This window comes from Perca fluviatilis, chromosome 16 (assembly GCF_010015445.1).
Source record: "Perca fluviatilis chromosome 16, GENO_Pfluv_1.0, whole genome shotgun sequence".
NCBI lineage: Eukaryota > Metazoa > Chordata > Actinopteri > Perciformes > Percidae > Perca > Perca fluviatilis.
Genome location: NC_053127.1, coordinates 29,667,485 through 29,688,349, shown reverse-complemented (window position 1 = coordinate 29,688,349; position 20,865 = coordinate 29,667,485). Strand labels below are relative to the sequence as shown.

Here is a 20,865-nt window from a genome sequence, read left to right as displayed (position 1 = left end):
ACCGAGCACGAGCCCTCCCTTGTCCAAGTAGCCGATGATATTTCCGCAGCTTTAACCGTTACCGAGCAACTTTCTAGTAAGTCGGCACCTGCCGGTGCTGCAGCAGGGCTGTGAGAAATTAGACCTTTTCATCTCGTGTCTCTTAAGGCGAATGATGTACGGCGATAGACACTTGTTTACTTTGTTTGGTTTTGTGCTACCTCTACAAACATTTGAGATGCTTTTTTTTTGGCAGGAGTTTCCTTTTAATATGTTGCTTTAAGTAGTTTTAGGTTGTTTACAACATCAAAAGAAATGTAGCCATAACTGACTACTCACTCAGTCAGTTTGCACTTTTAGATTTTGCAGACCCAAAAAAAGTAAACCTTAATTGTAAGATGACTCCGGGCTACTCTTGGTTTTCTTTTGCCGGTATAGGGCACTTCTGCTCTGTTGACCAGTGGGGCATTTCATAATGTAAATTTGTAATGTAAGATCTCAACAAAAACACTGTTCCGAATATTGTAAAGGCATGTTTTTATTTTATTTTATATGTTGATGAAACTATAATCTACCCCCTACTTCAGATATATAGCCGATTGTATAAAGTTAAGTTGCAGCTTAAACTTGGCCTACAATGAACATGTAGGGCGCCCTAAAGCCTTTATGCATACCCTTTTTGTGCATAGAATACTAAGCTATTAAAATATGAATTGTTGGCATTATTTTATAAATCATGTTTTAATGTTAAACATACATGTGGCACAGTGAATCCTTAGGATGAACTGTATCTTTGGGTGGGCAAGTAAGCCTATCGTCAATGTTTTTTGTTGTTTTTTTTTCACAAAAAGGCTGATTTATATTTGCTAATAATATGTTGGATTTTAGGTTTCAAAACCTTTACAATAATTTGGCGGCCCCCCTACAGTAACTCTGAGGACCCCTCCCCCCCTTTGAAGATCTCTGTTCTAAAGTATAACTAAACCTCTGGTTTACGCATTTTTAATACTGACAATGTCAGGGAATGTGCTGTAGTGTTAGAGAATGTAATTTGTAATGTGAACTAGGACAGAATCATAATTGAACCGCAAAAAACGACATCAATAATATCTGATGTGATAGGATGTCGACTTCTTACTGACCTGATTGTTTTATTACTTAATGACGACTCTAAATTACACCTGCTTGAGAGACAGAAGAAAGTTTGGTTAGCTGGATCAACTGCGACCAAGAAAATGATAGCTTAGCGCTGGCTCCCCCCCTCCCACTCGCTTTGTATAAAACAGTGGTTGGCGTATTTTTTTGGACATAGTTGTGCTTGAGATCTCTACAGCAAGGATTAACAAAGCCAAGTCATCGACTATAGACCTATGGAAAGACGCAGCAGCACAAGTATCGGACCTAATGACCTCAGCATCACAAGAAGTAGAGGAGAGGGACTAGGCGAGGTGGGATTCCTGTTTTAGTTTTTTGTTTGTTTTTCTTTCCTCGAGACCGCGGAGGGTGGAGGGTGGGGGGTGGTAGAGGGTTGTTGTTCTTGTTCAATTGTGTTTGTCTGTTCTGTATGTTTAAAAATATAAAAACAAGACAAAAAATGTATCTTAAAAACAACCAAAGCAACAGGCCCTGATAACCTGTCTGCTTTTCTTTTTAAAAACTTTGCAGAAGAACTGTCTGTATGCCACATACACAGTACCAAAACTCTGGAAAAAAAATCTATTATTATTCCAGTACCCAAAAAGGCACGTCTCGAGGAGAACAATGATTATCGGCCGGTGGCTATTACCTCTAATGTTTTTAAATCAATGGAGAAACTCCATACAGATGTGGATCAAATGTTAGATAAATACCAATTTGCTTACACAAAAAATCGTAGTACATGTGTCTCTGAAGCACCTTGAATGTCCTGTTGCATATGCCGGCCTGCTTTTTGTTGATTTTAGTTCTGCCTTTAACTCAATCCAGCCAGATATCATGCTTAGGAAATTAATTCAGTACCATATAAATCCCTTTTTAATCAGGTGGTATCACTCCTTCTTGTCAAATAGGCCACAGCAGGTGAAGTTTAACTCTAGCCTGTCTGATCCAGCAGTGTGCAGCACTGGCGCCCCCCCAAGGGTGTGTCAGTTCACCTCTTTTGTTTACATTGTACACCAATGACTGCATCAGCTCTGAGCCAAACCAAAATATAGTAGCATTTTCAGATGACACTGTCCTTCTCAGTTTGCTTACTAAAGAAAGCGTTATAAGCGTCCACCAAGTTTCTGTGGACAAGTTTGTTAACTTGTGCGATTCACACCAACTTCATATTAACAGAAGCAAAACTGTGGAAATGCTGGTAGACCCCAGATCAGCTGGAGTGTTTGGGGTCTGTAAAAATATCATGTTAATCTTCTATAGAGCAACAATAGAGTCAATTCTTCGGCATGGTGTTACCAGCTGGTTTGGGAATTTGACAGTCAAATCCAAAACTCAGATTTTCAATCTGGTTAAAACGGCAGGCAAAATTATGGGAACACCTGCACCTCTCAACCCGCAGGAGCTTTTTGATCAGGCAACCATCAGGCAGGCTAAGACCATTCTATCTGATAACTCTCACGTGTTGTCTTCAGAGTTTGAGCTATTGAAGTCAGGAAATGGGTACAGGGTTCCTTTGTGCAAATATAACTGGTATAAGCACTCATTTGTTCTTCTCTCAGTCAAGCTCATTAATGAGCAGCGATGAATGTATGACTATGAATTTTTAATGTATATCTGTGACTGAATGTATGGATATGAATGGAGGAATAAATGCACAGTGTTTCCTCTATGTTGATATTACCGCATCGGCCCGCCACGGTAAAATATCTGCCACCACGGTATCAGAAATGGGGCAGACGCACAACAGGGTTTCCGCTATGTACACCGCGAACCACCGCCGCTCAGCTGTTTATAAAAAGCCATAATTACACGACTCTGCAGAGCCGTGTGCTCTACTGAACTCAAGCGAACTGTTATCCGCTCTCTCTCCCCTTAGGGTGAGCGACTGGAACAGTGACAGGACGTCATCACTGGCGAAGTCACGGCAACCAAAGAAACAACAGGGCGAGTACTAGAGCTGGGCAATATATCAATATTATATCGATATCCTGATATGAGACTAGATATTGTCTTAGATTTTGGATATCGTAATATGGCATAAGTGTTGTCTTTTCCTGGTTTTAAAGGCTGCATTACAGTAAAGGGATGTCATTTTCTGAACTCACCAGACTGGTAGCTGTTCTATTATTTGCCTTTACCCACTTAGTCATTATATCCACATTACTGATGATTATTTATGAAAAATCTCATTGTGTAAATATTTTGTGAAAGCACCAATAGTCAACCCTACAATATCGTTGCGGTATCTATATCGAGGTATTTGGTCAAAAATATTGTGATATTTGATTTTCTCCATAACGCCCAGCCCTAACGAGTACTACTTGTCACTCAATCTTAGGCACAGCGACGAAAACCGCAAAAATTCTAGAGGAAACACTGATGGATGTTTATAACTGAATGTATGGATCTTTACGAATGGATAAATTAATTTTTATTTATGACTGAATGCATGGATGCTTATGGAAGTAGGAAGTAGAAAATGGTAATTTGCTATTCACACAGCTCTTTAAGTAGCCCATATGTTTACTGTACATTTGTCTTTTAATTGTTTTAACCCTGTGCTTGTTGTGTGTCTCTGTTGGAACTCTCACAGCAATTTCTCTTTGTCCAACACAAATTTCTCGTTAGGGAGACTAATAAAGATACTTTTGACTTTGGTTTTTTTCAGGCATAGGCAGGATGCGCTTCAAAGGGGCAGTATCAGCAAAAAATATATATATATATATATATATATATATATATATATATATATATATATATATATTAGGGCTGTCAATCGATTAAAAAAAATTAACTAATTGCACAATTTGCTGTAATTAATCGCTTTTTTAAATTGAGAGTGAAGCTTATAATAATGGATATTTAAATGCTAAATCACTTAACTTTGCAAATATGAAGAAAAAAACAAACAAGGAAATGTTCTGCTAAGTTCAGAATGTTTAATATCTTTCAGAACAACAGCAGCAACAATTTGGCTTAGTCCTGCTGAAGGCTGCTGGAAACGGCTAGAAACTGTCCGACTTGAGAGCAGATTTTTGTCACCGCCCCTGGCTGCTGTCGCCTGCACTCGTCTACTTTACAGGAGAGGCGCAGTTCATCTCCAACGAGCCTATGTTCAGTCGGCGGCAGGGCAGTCGGGACTCACCCGGAAATGGCGAGCGGAATGAGGTGACTAGTCTCTCAAAATCTGACGAAAATCTTCTAAACTGACCTTTGTTGATCTGAAATGAAGACAGATTCAGCAACTGCACGGCCTATTTCTCGCTTAAAATGTTTTCAGAAACACGTTTCAGTGAACTATTTTAGTACAATATGAGATCGTATTCTGAACGGCCGCCGTGACAGTCTGGCTTTGAATTTCCGGAGAAAACAAACCCATGTGACGCGTTCGTCCAATCAGCTGCCAGTTTTCATTACTTGGGCAACAATACAGAGTAGCGCCGCCTGCTGTTATTTAGACGTATTACGTTTCTCAGCCGCCACATGAAGTAAACAAATATTATTTTATATATATATATATATATATATATATATATATATATATATATATATATATATATATATATATATATATGAAAGCCACTCTATCAAATGACACAACTTGTGTAGCAAACACCCAAGGTAGTTTATCCTCCACGGGAGTCTGATGTGGAAAGTCGTTAACTGTGTAAGCTGGTGTCAAATAGAAATATATAGCCCGTCTACTCAGCTAAGCAGGCGGAGGAATAAAAGCCCCACAGACAGGGTTAGTACACATTTTTTAATAACATGGCACAATTTACATAACACAAGTTTAAATGAGGAGCATGCTGAAGATTCAGTCGCTTCATTTTTTTCCTCATTTTTGTACACGATCTAGAAAGACTTTACTTTTTTCCCCTGTACACGGTTAACAGCAAAAAAAAATCTCTCGACAATCTTTTTGCAATACGCGTCGACTAACCACTATGGCTCCGATGGACATTTTTACGTTGGATTAAAAAACACTGCACGACATGATATCACAGAGTTTGAAGCGCACAACTAAACCTTCAGTGGACTACTAAAATAGATCTCTGCTCATTAGAAACAAACTGTCCATAGTTTAGACTAGCTTTTTTGTCTTTTGATTTTGTAGTTTTTACAACAACTCAGGAAAGCACTTTAATACACTGTTTGACCAACAGAACCTATTTCCAAAACACGTACTTTACACTCCTTCGATGGGGCAAATGTGCCGTCACGGTGTTTAATGTGCCGCATTCTCCCCAGAACCAGACTGGTGAAGTGTGGGGAAAAAGAGTTTGTGCTACTAGCTCTCAACATTGGAAATCTTTAAAATGCATTTCTAGGATTGTCGCCACAATTGAGAAAGTAATTCTCAAAACATTACCTTTTTGTTTAATCCGAATTGCCACCTACAACCCCCTCGCGGATCACTTAAAGCTCGTATCCGTTTGCACGGATCCAACGCGCGTCCGAGTCGCGGAGAGAATACGGCCTTAATTGTTACACAGTCGGTAGTGGTGAGAAGGCCGGCTTTCAGAAAGGGAGCCCAGACATTTGTTGCATAGTTGAATACGGGGTCTCTGGTACAATGCTAATCGTCTGCGTCAACTGAAAAAACAAAACGAAAAGGAAATGGCAAAAAGCACATTCTGAAGCACTGCTGTAATACTCTTCTATTTACGTGTGTTCAAAGTAAAGCTTTCAAAACACCCTTTTGCATATTTGTACCATGATTTTTAATCTGTACAGGGTGAGCACAGCGACCGTACACACTTTGCTGTCTGTCAGTGCTAGAGTACGTGTACATTCCAAAATTGTTCATTCTTACTTTGCTATACCAGAGAAAGAATGCACACAAAAAGCTGGAGCAAACGGGAAAAAAAAATCTTTTTTTGTTTTGTTCCACGATTATTGTCTCTTTGTAGTTTTATACAAAAACAATTCATTGCGCGGGCACGTCTCTGCCCCACATAAGTTATTCACAGCTATGTTACAGTCTTGCTTTGCCCAAAGCTAAGTGCTCGGTGCGAGTTGAGTGTTAGCGAGGCGCGGGGCCGGAGTCAGAGCTCACCGCGCCTCGATGTCTTTGTGAGCCGCTCTGTCTCTGATATCTGCGGTCAGGGGAGTAGTCCGTCTGGGTGAGCCGGGCCTGGCGCCCAGTGTGGGGATGAGAGGGGGCGGGGCGCTCAGAGAGGCGGCGGGCGGCGTTTTGTTAAGGATACCGTTCTGATGGGCCGCCGCAGCCGAGGGACTGACCCTCGAGTAGTGCATGCCCGGGAGTCCGGGGGCCATGAGGCCCTGGGCGGGGTGCGGGAGGTGTCCGTCTAGGGCGGGATGGTGCATCGCAGGGTGGAGGCGCCCGTGCTCGTAGTCCTCCCTGAGCATGTTGAGGCGCTCGCGCTCCTCCAGATGCGCGCGCTCCTGCTCCCTCCTCTGCTCCAGGGCCAGAGGGTGGATGTGGTCACGATTAAAGTCGTGAGGCTCGCGGTCCCTGTAGGAGCGCTCGGCCTCGTAGAGGCGAGGCGCCGCCAGCCGGTGCAGAGGGTCATTCCTTAGCAACAGGTCCCGTCTGTGAATGTCCAGGCCCCTGTAAGGGTCCCTCATGGGGTCCCAATGGAAGGCAGGGTAAGGGAACCTGTCAGCTCCTGGGATAGGGCTGATACCCATGAAGGGTGCCACCACTCGAGTTCTCTCCAGGCTACTGATGCTGTTGATGGGGTGAACGCCAGCCACGCTCATGGGCATGTGCATCGAGGAGGGAGGGTGGAGGTTTGGCGTGGAGGGCGCGTGTGTCGGGTGCTCGCTCGCCCTCTCTGTGGCTCCGTCCTGCTCCTCCTTCCTCTCCTCCTTTACCTTCACCTCGCTGTTCTTCTTCTGGTGCTCGTACGGGAGCTCTGCCTTTTTGTCCAGAGCCTCCCTGCTCAGCCCGCCGTTGGGACGCTCGAGGCCGGTCTGCCGGACGTAGGGCGACGGCGTCCCCCCGTTGGAGGCTTTGTCCTCCGACGCTCGGCCGTCGCGCACGACGGGCGCGTCCTTGTCGCCGTGCTTGCGGTCATCCGTGCCATTGTCTTTCCAGGAGTCTGGGTGCTCCCTCTCCCGGTCTTTGGCCTTGTTTTCCTTGTCCCTCTGAGGCTCTCCAGAAGCGGGGGGCGGGTGGTTCCTGTGGTGCTCGGGGGGACGGGCATGGCCAAGGAGGCCGACGGGGTTGACGGGAACCGGGGACGGATGGCTCGGATGGCGTTTTTCCACGGAGTCCCTAGAAGCAAAAAGAAGAAGAAAGTCCCCCCCACCCCATCAGTACTAATAACTTTAACTGACGTATCAATGAGCTGAAACACGTGGTAGATTGTTTTGTTAAGTTGAAGTCTTGTAATGTCTGTCATATATATATATATATATATATATATATATATATATATATATATATATATATATATATATATATATATATACTAATAACACGTGTACGTTTGTTTGTGTGGAAAGCCCGCTTTTATTAAGCAACTGTAGGAAGGCGTTCGGAAATGTCAACAGATCAGCGCATCGGCGCACACCCCTTTAGCCTTGCGAGGTGTCCTGTCAGCGAGCGGAGGAGTTTGGAAAATTACGATTGATATAATAAAACTATAAAGACTGACTTGCGCATTGCTGGTAATACGATTAAGGTACGTGTCGAAATGCGTATTCCGCTTTACTAATTAGGCCATGCTAAAGCTTTCGGTTTGAAATATATTTTGATACCACCCGCGTCCTTGTCTGACAATTTCTTCTGTACCGAGGCCTAATTTCGAAAAACACGAACCCAATTTTTATATCGATGTGTTCTCGGGGAGAGATACCGGGACTCGACTAGAGGAGTCACTTTCGGCAACACCCACCTGTCTTTGTCGTCTTTACCGACCAACGAGTCCCGTTTGTCAGAGTCTCGGTCCCTCTCGTGCGAGCCAGCCGAGGCGCTCCTCTCGGAGTCTCCGGGTTTCAGCCAGGGAGGCGGCGTGGGGAAGGAGGGCGGCGTGCGGTGCAGGCGGTTCCACGGCTCCTGGTGGCCGCCGCCGTTGAAGTGCTGCTGCGCGTTGGGGCCATCTTTATGGCCGAACACCGAGTTGGCCGCTGTTAGGGATTCAACACGTGGAAAAACACAGGCAGGACGCAAGTTAAATGCGTGTCTCGACGACTTGCGCGCCAAAACTGCATCGTTCACAAAGTTAAAACTCACTTAGCGCCGGATTTCCCAGTCCCCCAAAGGCCGACGAACTGAGGGATCCCAGTCCACCAAACGACGTGGGCCTACCGAAAGGTTCTGGAGGAAGACACCACATGTTACCACGCGTACATCGTTATAACGACATTTTCATTTTACCATTTCTGACAGAGAAGAACAGAAGCGAAGGGCGGTCTTACCCAAGTGAGATGCCGGGGTGAGGAAGTTTCCAGGATGGTGGGGCGGATGACCGAAAGGACCCGCCGACGGGTGCGCGGGACCTGAGGAGGGAGAGACGGAAGGCGTCAAACAAACATCCACCGACAAAACAAACTTTACTGAAAGAAATACATTTTGAATCGGTTTTATTTATTTACTTTTTCTAAATCTTTTAAGTAGAGCCCGACCGACGCGGTGCGACGAGACTAAGGGAAAGCTCAGACGACACGGGGTCATTCGCAGGTCAGAGTTAGGGGGACGAGAATAATATTATTGTGGCGTCCCTCAATAAGCAGCCGGTGAGACATATAGCCAATTTACCAATAGTCGGTTTTATTATTGACCTGAATACAGGCAAAACGAAGAACAGTTAAGCCAACTAACGTTAAGCCACCTCCTAGCTCCGACTTTTCCACCCCCTTCTCTTCCTGCAGGACATAACAACAGCCACGCCCCCCTTAGCTCTCAGCCAACTACAGGTGTACGATCTCCCGCGGCTCACTCTCATAGGAAAATGATATGTAGAAGGTTCACAGCATCTAAACTCACGTTTACTTCACTGACAGGCAGAAATCTCAGTGTTTAACTCAACATCTCTAATCTGTATCTGAACAGTGATACTCTTAACATTAACATTTAACATTAATCTGAAGAATTAACACAGTCCGTTACATTATGTTTGTCTCTTTACAGATTTGGGTTGTGCCGATGGACAATATCGTCCATCGTGATTCCACGCCCCCCACCCTGTCAGACAAACGCTAATCCTAGCGGACGGGAAATTGACAACTGCGTCGGTCTTAAACTAGCAACAAGCTACGTGCAACCTAGTTGTAGTGATTTGTCTCTCTCTCTCCCTGTCAGTATAGTAGCTCGCTCTACCTGGACTAGTAACGTATCAGCATGCGGTAACCATGCTCTGCGCCTCGGCTTGGAGACAGCTGTCTCGAGCGAGTTAACGTGGAACGCTATCACACTTTCCTTGATCCCCTCATTGGACTAACTTTGTGGATACTACCGTGTGCGTGCATGAATAAGTAAGTTGATGACGATGTTATGTAGGATTATGAATGTACGTTAGCAGCAGTAGGCAAATTCACGAGGGTGCTATTTAATGCGTGAGCTAATACTGCGCATCTGTTCATGCGTTATTCAGTGCTAATATAACCGAGAATGTAGTTTAAACTCAGTAATGGTATATTAGGTTATTACTGTCGCTCTGTTAAAGGCAAACGTTCCACTTTACTGTCGTTAAGCAGATCACTGACATCTGATTGAATCTAGACTTAACGGCACAGTAGTTAAGTGAAAGTAGGTCAAGTTGTTATTTACTGCCCCTGCCAGCGCCAGCATTCAATACTGTCTATTTACAGAGGGCATTTAAATGTATGTCAGATTGTTTCTATGTTAATTGTTAGCCCATAGTAGTAGAACACCCCCCACCCCCGACGTTTTACTGTAAACATCGTCAACTGCCAATTTAGGGGACATCGCCCAACCCTACTACAGATTCACGGAACGTTTAGTCTCAGGACTACCATCTCCTTTTGGAGGTGGGATAGGCTGCGTTTGTAACGAGTTTTTCAACACGCCCTCCTTCACTTGCCCTCGGTACGGCGTCACGGCACGCGTCGCACGGAGGCCACTTGGAGAGCGGGCGGGGCAGCGAAATGGAACACGCCCGCCCTCGTTCACTTTCAGCCCAAACTATACGGATCGACCGCCAGTCGTAGGCTTAGCGCTACTGCTTTCCGTGTTATTTTCTACGCCTTCTATCCACGTCTGCTTACGTCACGCATTTTCCTCATTGCGCAGCAGGCCTATTTGTTGCACAAAAGGCGCAATACAAATATTTCTCAAAAGTATCGTTGCCGCATTTCAACGAGGCTCGGTAAATCAGCCGCACGAGTTTCCGATTTTGAAATTTTTATAAATGATATAAACACTTGCATCTGGCAAAATCAGTTTCTTTTATGTTGGAATTAAAGAAATCACACACATAACTGTCCAATAACACGTAGATGCGTTACACGTTTCGGTACAGTGTCGAGCTAAAACGTTGAAATTTATTCATCTCGTCTTCTTTGGTGTCGAGCAATAGGTGTTTTAGCGGTTTTACATCACTGCCACCTAACCGCGGATGTATTTTCTTTTCTACCAAGAGGCTTTACCGTCTCGTTTAGGTTTTGTATTTCCGCGTTCTGTTTCGCAGTCAGGTTTAGCACAGGAGTACAAGCGTGCCAGAACCAAGTGTTCACGTATAGTCGACGCGAAGCACGGGCACCGCATTTCACGAACGAGTCGGCGGTATCAAACGACACGGGTATTTTCCAAACTATCGAACATGAGGTTTTTCTACTTCTCCGCAATAATCGGGCACAATATTGTTTATATACACTTATATTAGAAGACGGGAGTTTTTATACGCTTACGTGCCGTCGTTGCCACTTGTCAACGACTAACGTTATTACAACTACTATTACAAGGACGAAGCACGTAAACTGCGTCGTTTGTTTATTCAGAACAGAATGGATCTGACTGAAGAAACGTTAAAAAAAAAATAATTTAGACTTTAGCTCCCTCGGCCAAATGGCGCGGGTAACAGATCGAGGCGGCAACATAATCCAAGCCCCGGAACCACACGGGAGGATTTCTCGTCACGATCGCCTAATTAAGATGTGGACGTAGGAGAGAAAGCACTATCGTGAGATAGCTGAAACAATCCAGCCCTGCGCAATTATCAAAGACGGCGCTACAGATGGGGGCGACACAATTTAGCGCAGTTTACCTCACACTCAAGTCAGCGGAGGACATATACATAGACCTACGGGAGAAGCTGGAGAGGCGTAGCTTTCTCCCCACCCAATCGGGCCAATAAAGTAACGATTAGGGCTGCGTAAATTTCGATTAATTAATCTGAGAAAAAATAACGCAGATTAATCCATTCCATATTGACGTTTGACCCGGAGCCGTTCTAGCCACTATTCGACTGTAAAATGAAGGAGGGAGACGAGAATGTGCTGCCTGGATCATTGATTGGAACATTTAGCTACTTGTTACTTCTTCCTGCCAACCCTGGCTACCGAAATCTGGTGCCACTGATATGTCTGCTCTTCTCTCTGATGCTCTGAAACGGACGATACAGGCAACACAAACACCGCTGCACGTGACGCTAGTTAACACTATACTCGACAGCAGCTAACGTTAGCCTACCGCTAGCTAGTAGCTGGATTAAACACTGTTAAAATGCTGACAGCTAACGCTAAACGGTGTAAAGTTTGACTGTGTTTTACTGTAGAGGATTCAACACCGGTATGTAACAATCTGCTAGCCTGACAAGCCAGCTGCCACTAGGGTGCGTCTAGATTTCTAGGCTAACAATCTGCAGCTGCCGTCGGAAAAACAACACAGACGGTGCGGTGCGTTCAATGAAACTGGTAAACTACAGCCTCGTGGTGCATTTGAAGTTATTGTAAATGTCCTTTTCCCATCTGGTGGTTGTTTTTGTCGTTCAACAGCAATTTACTAGTGAAATAAGTTATTGTTATAGATTATTATCAAATCATTTCATTTTGACCATATGGCCTTAGCAATAAACAAGCCCTTCTTTAATGTCACCGACTGTTGTTTAGTACCCTTCTTTTTTCTTTTCTTTTTTTACTTTCTTAAAAAGTATCGGTTCAGGCACCGTTAATTATGTATGCGATTAATTTCGATTAATTAATCACAGAGTATGTAATTAATTCGATAACATTTTTTAATCGATTTACAGCCCTAGTAACGATTAAAAAAACACAAACGCTCGATCGAGGGGGTCAAGCTCGGGCAGAGCTTCTAAACTCTAACTACTAGCGAAACGAGGCACGGGACGGCAGACATCATCTTGAGCAAGATAAATGCTACCTTAGCAGAAAAGGCTATCCCGTGGCAAAACTGCGTCTGTCTCTCTGCGGACAACGCCGCTGCGAACATAATAGCAATTCCACGAAGCTGCCTCGGCGTTTCTGACTAAAAAAGCCGCCAGCGCTCGAGCGCGCCGAGTCGGTCGATTTTCGGCAGAGGCGGAAAGTCGGCGTAGAAGACGCCTTTTACTTTGTCGAGAGGTCAGGTTATTTTTTCAGCTATTTCCGCTTGCCATCTGAGACGAAACACCCCGAATTCTATACAAAGGCGTTAATGGCGGAATTTCGACTTTAAGCACACGAGCCATCCCTAAGTAGCTTCTCGCTCCTTTGCTTTTCTTAAATTAGGTTTCCCAAGCCGCTCCCCTACCACGGGCCTCGGGAGTACAACCTACTCGGCGACGAGTTCCCGGAATACCAGACCGTGCCGACGCCACCCGCGCGGGTCCCAGAGGAAATTGAGACGAAGAGCTCCCGGTCCGAAAGGGCTAACCGAAAACACGAGGTAAGAATCATTCTTCACCGAGAACACGGCGGAAATACGCTCTGGAGCATTATCGTGTTTATTTTTTCCTTCCCCTTTAGACGGGTGTAAAAGTATGCCGTAGGTTGACGTGTAATCAATTTGTCATACGGTATTTAGACAAAATCACGCCTCTAGTGCTTTAAAATGATGCGCGCGTCTATAGGATAGGGCGAACAGATTTCCCAGAACTAAAGCCGGGGCACTTTGCGCGTGACCGTAGCGCTCGTGCACGCACACGCTTTTTAACGTGAACATGTGCCAGCCCGGGACAGATTGGACACAATTTTGCCAACGGCACACGTAGGCCTGCTGCTCACAACATAATGGGGTATCTCAGTTAGTATTCATGAATTTTCTCGGTACGTAGCTTACATATCTAAGAAATAATATTAAAAGACATGGCGCGAGTTTCGTGGGGGACCAACTTTATTTTTCAGAATTAAAGCATTCTTTTGGAAAATGCACCCACTGAACTGCTGCCGCAGGCTCGAACTAATGTTACGGTAACACTTTACCGGAAGGGTACACGAGTTATGAATTAACGCACAAATTAATTCACGATATGCGCATTACTTCATTCCTTTATATGTTATGAATCATCAGGAATTGACACGAGTTCAATAACCTGTTTTGCCTTACATCACTTTGATTATTTGGAACGGTTCCGTATAAGGGCGCAACAGATCAAAACTCGAAGTCGCGTGGGATCACTAGGGCTGCGCTCGATCGAAGAAATTCTTAGTCTTCTCATTCGATTTAATCGACAGATCCGTAAATCTGAGTTTCTCTGCAAAGAGTCGTGTAAAAGCACCACTTTAATTCTCGGGTTTACCAGAGATGCGCTCGTACATTTCTTGGAAATAAGTCATTCGGCATGAAAAAAGCATGAAACGCGACTAATCGACTAAAGAAATCCAAGTTGACCAAGACCAAAACGACCGATTAGTCGCCTAATCGACTAAAAGGGAGCAGCCAAACCGGTAGTCACAAATCGGATCAATTTTCGGATCGGCGCAAAAAAAGGGAATTTAAATAATTTGTTAAAAATGTAATAACAATAACTTCTTTCACCAGTAAATTGCTGTTAAACGCCAAAAACAGATGAGAAAAGGGTATTTTACATTAACTGCAAACGCACCACGAGTTTTATCAGTTTTAAGGAAACGCAACCTTTATTCACGTCCGCGTTGTTTTTCCGACAACGGCAGAGCGGCGACCGAGCGCTAGTTTGCGTCTTTTAGCTCGCAGCCTTAGCGGCAGACCGCCGTCGGAATCCTCTACAATACAGTCACACTTTTACACCGTGTAGCCGTCGGCATTTTAACCGGGACATTTCAGCGTCCCGACGGGCTTTTGTCGGGACGAGCAACTTAAAATCGGTCTGGTCACCGTACCGTAGGATATACCGTATAGACAAAGCATCGCGTAGATGCGCTCGTAGACGGAATTAATTATGTATCAACCTATACTTATCTATCAAAGGCGAAAAAAAAATGGACCAAAAAAACCAAAACAATACTACTCGAGAGCTTATTTCCACCGTGTCGTCGGCTCATTCTTCACAGGCGACTGGCGTAAGCCCGTTCCCGAGGTTTGCCGCCATCACAAAGATTGTCCCGAGGCCCGTACTACGAAGCGAGATTTGGCGTTGAGGAGGTAACTTCAGAGTTTTGCGTATCGCGACGGCGGATCGCTCGTCACTCGTCAGTCTAAGAAGGCCACAGTTGAGTACAACAACGAGGCGCGCAGATCTTAAAGACGATGGGCCTCATTCACCAACCGTTCTCAGGAAGAAATGCGTCCTTAAACCCCACTTGCGCACTTTTTACGAAGATTCCGACATTCACTAATGTTTGCTTTTCTTGGATTTGTTCTTAGCTAAGAACAAAATCTACGAACGCTCATAGTATGCAAAGAAACTAACACCGCATCATTAAACGGATTAAATCCTGCGTTATTTGGTGATCGATCGCGCTATTTATAGGGCCAGAATGCAGTACAAATTCAGCTATCTGTACTGAATCAATAGTGCATACTTTTGACTTTGTTACATTTTGCAGTAATTATCTATACTTTGTACTCCACTACATTTATACAATGTTCCCTTACATTTTCTGATCAGTTTTTGCCCCAGCCAAAACGTCTCCCTGACCGTCACAAGTTTGTCTCACCGAAGTTCTGTCGCCATAGATACGGGGCACCGCCGATCCTTCAGCAGCTTCTGAGCCGGCTCCGCCGACCCTCTGTAATACGGCCTCCGGTAAAAGCGAAAGTTTGTTTTTTATCATTCCCGTTTGAAATCATTAGTTTCCATCTATTTCTCTCCACAGCTTCGTTTACTCCTCCACCAGGCAGCGTAAGACGCATTCATATCTAGGGCTGAAACGATTCCTCGAATAATTCGATTACAAAAAATCCTCGATGCAAAATGACTCGCCTCGAAGCTTCGTTAAATCAACGTTACCAATGTCGTATCGCTGACGGACGGCGTTTCCGCACGGAGCATTATTACTGTCGCACAGACGCCGTCTATGTGCCAGAGCGTAAATAGCGAGGGGCTAAGAGAAGAGACAGGCTGGAGAAAACGACAGAAAGCGTCCAAAGTTTGGAATCAGTTCAAACATAATTAAAACTAAAACTCTGTACAGCGTGTCTACTGCACAATCAAACTAGCTTACCACGATAATAGCACGACGTCAGCGCTTCAGCGTCTCATCAGAAAACACAGAGTCTAACTTAATCATCCATTCCACGAAGCGGACCCGACAAAAGTAAATCGCAGAGTCGTATGGACGATGAAACTACACCAAGCACAACAACTACCAAAATCAAAGACAAGAAAATACGTAGCGGCGACCACGATCTGATCTAAAGAGCTGACGCGCTGACTATCCCTTCGGAAAAACAGCCGATTGTTGCTCATGTCTCTCTCTCTCTCTCCACGGAGAAACAGCCGATCAACGATCTAATAGCTTAAGTGTAACAGGGCCGTGTGACATTATAATCAAATATATAAATGAAAATACTAGTACTACTACTACTGTATATACAGATCAGTCTCAGGTTGAAACTTGTAGTTCTGAAAGTTGAGTTGCACAACTTAATGTAATGTTTGTGTATGTTTAATGTATGCCTTAGTTTGAAGTTGATATCATTTGGGAAAAAAAAATCTTTAAAAACAATGTAATATGGCATTTAAATGCACTTAATATGTTTAGTTTTTTGAGAGATGATATTGTAAGCAACACAGGCAATACAAATGTTGCTTTTTTCCCTAGTTTTGGTTGTTTAAAAACGCAAAAAAATAATATCCGATGAATCGATCGATAAAGCGCTAGATTAATCGATTACAAAAAGAATCGATAGCAGCAGCCCTATTCATATCTTATGTATTTGGCTGGACGTCTTCACGTCTCCTCCCCATTTTTGCTGCTTGACACACTTTATTTACTCGCTTCCAAGAATAAAACCAACCGCATTCCGATTCTAACAACATATTTCCGTTTTACGCTAGTTAGGATAGGGACTCGTTATACGAGCCAGGCCTTGCGGTAGCGGACGTGTTCTACTTTTACTAAAGTAAATATGTCTCTGGTTATTTGTACTTTTACTTATTTATTTATCTATTTGTACTGAGATTCAGTACTCCCTCCACCACTGCAACGCGCAAGTCATCCGGGAGGCGCACAGGAAGCGTCATCACAGGCGTCGATTTCGGTGGGGACGGCGGGTACGCGTCCCCGCCAAATTTCGTCATGACTCATTTTGTACCCACCACTTTTTTTTAAAACCTCGAGCTCAATTTAGTAAAAAAAATAAAGTTCATAACACATAGGCCTATAATTCGTGAACGACAGATGCCAACAAATCCACAAAAAGCTCTATCCCCACAGGACAGACACAGCCGCTGTGCTGCGGACCTTATAGGACATATGAGAACCGTGGGGAGTCAACCCACAGCCACTCCCCTGCCCTGCTGAAAATGTGAACAGGACTTTTCCAATTTAACGGAAGAGAGAGGAGCAAGAGGGATTAGGATCATCTTCAGCCAGAGGACATTATTTCTTCAGCTTCTTCTTGCGTTGTCACCCCGACGGGAGGTGCGCTAATAACATTGCAGCAGGTGAATCGGTCGTGCTATTAACGTCATCGCTACACTATTTCTTAGTAAAACCGAAATTAATTAAACTGCCTTGTTTTATGGCCTCCAATGTTTATATTTTTTCTGCGAATCTTTAAATTAACATGTCGTAAACACGAGTTGAATTTGCACCGCAGCGCCGCCACGCCTTGATGCTTGCATAGTTCGCACCCTACATTAAACCACGTTAAGCGTTTTAGAATGCCCGTCTAATGGTTTTTGAATACATTTTTATTAATTTACATTAGTAATCTACAGGACAGCGTCTTTCAAAACATGACCTGCGCAAAAGAGGAAAAAAAATGAATATCTTCGTACCCAGCACTTCCGGAAACGCACTTCCAAATGCGTGTCTGTCCCCAGCACATTTCAAACCAAACTGACGCCCACGAGCGTCACGTCCTCATATGGGAATTTGCGGGGCGTTTTCTTCTGCTAATTGGGAACAACCGGCACGCGCTTTCAATTACGAAGACGTGGGATTCATCAACGCTAAGAACACGGGCGCGAACAATTCACGAATCCGACGTAGACTTTTCTTAGGGACTTTCTTGAGAACGTATTTAAAGGTCCCACGACACGGTGCTGTTCGGATGCTTTTATATAGGCCTCAGCGGTCCCCTAATACTGTATCTGAAGTCTCTTTCCCGAAATTCAGCCTTGGTGCAGAATTACAGCCACTAGAGACAGTTCCACAATGAGCTTTCCTTAGGATGTGCCATTTTTGTGTCTCTAGCTATTGAGGAGGAGAGGGGGGGGGGGGCAAGGTGGAGGGTATGGCCTTGACCAACTGCCACTTTTTTCGTTTGAAAGCCACGATGTCTCTCTCCCACGGGTTGGTCAAATTCTGTGGGCGGGAAAAGCAGAGAAAGGGCAGGTAACCTTGCTCGTTATGACTTCATAACGAGCAAGATTCCAGAACGGCTCATCTGAGCTTTCATTTTCTCAAAGGCAGAGCAGGATACCTGGGGCTCGGTTTGTACCTATTGCCATTTCGAGTCAATTGGGGATCGTAGGCAGGCTGGGGGAAACTCATATTAATGTTAATAAACCTCAAAGTGAAATTTTCATGCCACGGGACCTTTTGAGAGAAAACTTTGGAAGATATCGGTGAACGAGGCCCAGTGTTCACACGGCGGTTAAAGTAAAGTCACGACCTTTATTGCAAAGCAAACGTGCACAAAATGAGCCACGCCGTGTCTTTTGTCTCGCAGTTGGTATTTTTCAGTCAACTTTCCGCCGGACCTCGTGGCGGGGAAAAGCCTCGATCGAAGAATGAATTTCCCTCACTCTCTACTGCCAGTCCCCCCGGTGTCCAAAAACGGCGATTTGTATTTATTTAGTTTAGAAGGATTCCAATTTCTGGAAATCAGTGGTTGTCGTCGTTTAGAATGTCAGTCATCCTAGTAGATCCCTTTGGTAGATGAATGTTAATTTAACTTTGGGACCGTGGTCCTTACACTGAGAACCACTGGGGTGTGTGTGTGTGTGTGTATATTTTATCTGTTTACGCCAAATTCTGACTCTACCATTTGAATGTCTCAACAGAAATTGAGACTCATCGGACCGGGCAACATTTTTCCAGTCTTCAACTGTCCGATTTTGGTGAGCTCGTGCAAATCGTAGCCCCTTTTTTTTATTTTTAGTGGAGACGAGCGGTACCCGGTGGGGTCTTCTGCCGGCGTAGCCCATCCGCCTCAAGGTTGTGCGTGTCGTGGCTTCACAAATGCCTTGCTGCATACCTCGGTTGTAACGAGCGGTTATTTGAGTCAAAGTCGATCTTCTATCGGCTGGAATCGGCCGCCCCATTCTCCTCTGACCTTTAGCATCAACAAGGTGTTTTTGCCCAGAGGACTGCCGTTTTTCCTTTTTCAGACCATTCTTTGTAATCCCTAGAAACGGTTGCGGGTGAAAATACCAGTAACCGAGCGGATTGGGAAATACTCAAACCAGCCCGTCTGGCACGAACAACCACGCCACGCTCAAAGTTGCTTAGATCACCTTTTTTCCCCCCATTCTGCCATTCAGTTTGGAGTTGAGGAGATTGTGTAGACCTGGACCACACCCCTAAACGCATTGAAGCAGCTGCCATGCGATTGGTTGATTAGATAATGGCATTAACGAGAAATGTTACTGGTGTTCCTAATAATCTTTAAGGTGTATGTATATATGTATGTGTATGTATACCTGGCAAGAAACCCCAAATGACATTTGACGACTGCAAGTGGTGATCATGAAGCATTTCACGTGGCGGTTATTTCAAGGGTGACGTTGATGTCGACATGTGTTGCTGTTGTTAGCGCAACCGGTGTGGAGTGTGTGGATTGTTGTTAACGACTCTGCATTGCAGGGCAATCACGGCCGGCAGGCGCCTCGTTAAGCGGCCGGCACCGATTGGCGGGGGTGGGTCCTCCAGCACCTGCGGCCGATGACGGCTGCGCCCCCGCCGGCTTGTATAAGAGCAGGCGTGCGCCAGGGGCGGCCGAAGACTCCCGGAGGCGGCCAAAGACGGAGGAGTCTCTGCGGGAGGACGCGGGGCGGGGGCCGGCCGACCGACCAGCAAGGTACGTGAGCCAGCACCCATGACTACCACCCACACGCAATGGATTCCACCCCGTCCGACCCGTTACACCTCAGCTCAGGTTCAAGTGGGCCAGAGCTGTGCTGGCAATGTATGACGTCGCATCCGCCCCTGACGACAACGACGATAAAGGTGTCTTTTCCCTGCCCTTTCAGGTACAACGCAGCTGACTGGAGGCTTGGCATGATGTCTACCGATCGCAGTCCAATCGGCCACGTTAACTCAAAACACCTGGGAGACACCGCTCTGCTGACTGGCTCCAATCTCTCTCTGTCTTGTCGCAAAGCACAACTTCGCTGTTAACCCTTGTGTTGTCCTTCGGGTCCCAGTGACCCGAAGGACAACACAAGGATTATGTACTTCCCTTTACTTTGTTGAGAATTGCTCTCTAAACCCTGTTTCTTGTAAAGTAAGTAAGTAAAGTTTATTTCTAGAACACATTTAAACACAGTTTAAGCTGACCAAAATGCTGTACAAACAAGAACTAAGGTGCTGTATTAACCCTTGTTTAGAGAGCAATTCTCAACAAAGTAAACGGAAGTACATAATCCTTGTGTTGTCCTTCGGGTCACTGGGACCCGAAGGACCACACAAGGGTTAAAGTGGTCACATTATGCTTTTTGACTCCCCGCCCATCCCGATCAAGAACTGCACGTGTCGAATGTGCTATCAAATGTAACTTCACATCTCTTTTTTTAAGTTCTTTATTGACATTTTAGCAGTTCAAGTCCAATGAATAGCTTGAAATGGTACAAAGGTAAGTGGTGAACTGCCTGAGGTTAAAAAAAAAAAAGGAAGGTTACTCAAAACTGAAACATAATGTACATTTCAGAATTTTACAAAAAGGCCTTTTCCAGGGAAGAAGAAATGGTTAAACAACGTAAAGCTGTTCTGCAGCAATGGAGGTCCAACGAGCTTTGAAAGTCGGTGCAACCGATTCCCACAGGTGTTCCGACTTGTCTGGATTGCTTACAACCCACTCTGTTTGTATAAAAGTATTGTTGGAACAAACTGTGGTACCTCACCCTCGTGAGCATTATTTGAACAGTACTGTACCGCAGTAACTGGTGTGTTGCTATAAAAACGGCGGGAAAAAGGCAGTTACAATCCTTGTGTTGACTATATCACAAAATATCGGATGTAGAAATAAGCGCTGAAAATGTGTACAAGAACTATTTAAAACATTGG

At 44.8% G+C, this 20,865-nt stretch overlaps 1 protein-coding gene and 1 long non-coding RNA gene across 21 annotated transcripts in view; one reads left to right on the top strand and one right to left on the bottom strand.

Annotated features, from left to right (window-relative positions):
* Window positions 1–4,860: 4,860 nt before the first annotated feature.
* auts2a (activator of transcription and developmental regulator AUTS2 a) overlaps window positions 4,861–20,865 on the bottom strand; it is a 365,948-nt gene continuing 349,943 nt past the window's right edge. For 14 of the 20 annotated variants that reach the window (XM_039778696.1, XM_039778692.1, XM_039778695.1 and 11 more), the window contains 4 exons: window positions 8,509–8,589; window positions 8,324–8,407; window positions 7,986–8,229; window positions 4,861–7,363 (listed from right to left, as the gene is read on the bottom strand). In XM_039778696.1, coding sequence (XP_039634630.1) covers window positions 6,175–7,363; window positions 7,986–8,229; window positions 8,324–8,407; window positions 8,509–8,589 — 1,598 coding nt within the window. In that variant the 3' untranslated portion in view covers window positions 4,861–6,174. The remainder of the gene's footprint in view (window positions 7,364–7,985; window positions 8,230–8,323; window positions 8,408–8,508; window positions 8,590–20,865) is intronic. The other 6 variants (XM_039778700.1, XM_039778703.1, XM_039778713.1 and 3 more) reach the window with 1 other exon arrangement.
* On the top strand, window positions 9,485–19,968 carry LOC120544741. The gene is made up of 4 exons (XR_005636547.1): window positions 9,485–9,564; window positions 12,778–12,934; window positions 19,447–19,660; window positions 19,833–19,968. It is a non-coding gene; the product is annotated as an uncharacterized LOC120544741 (long non-coding RNA).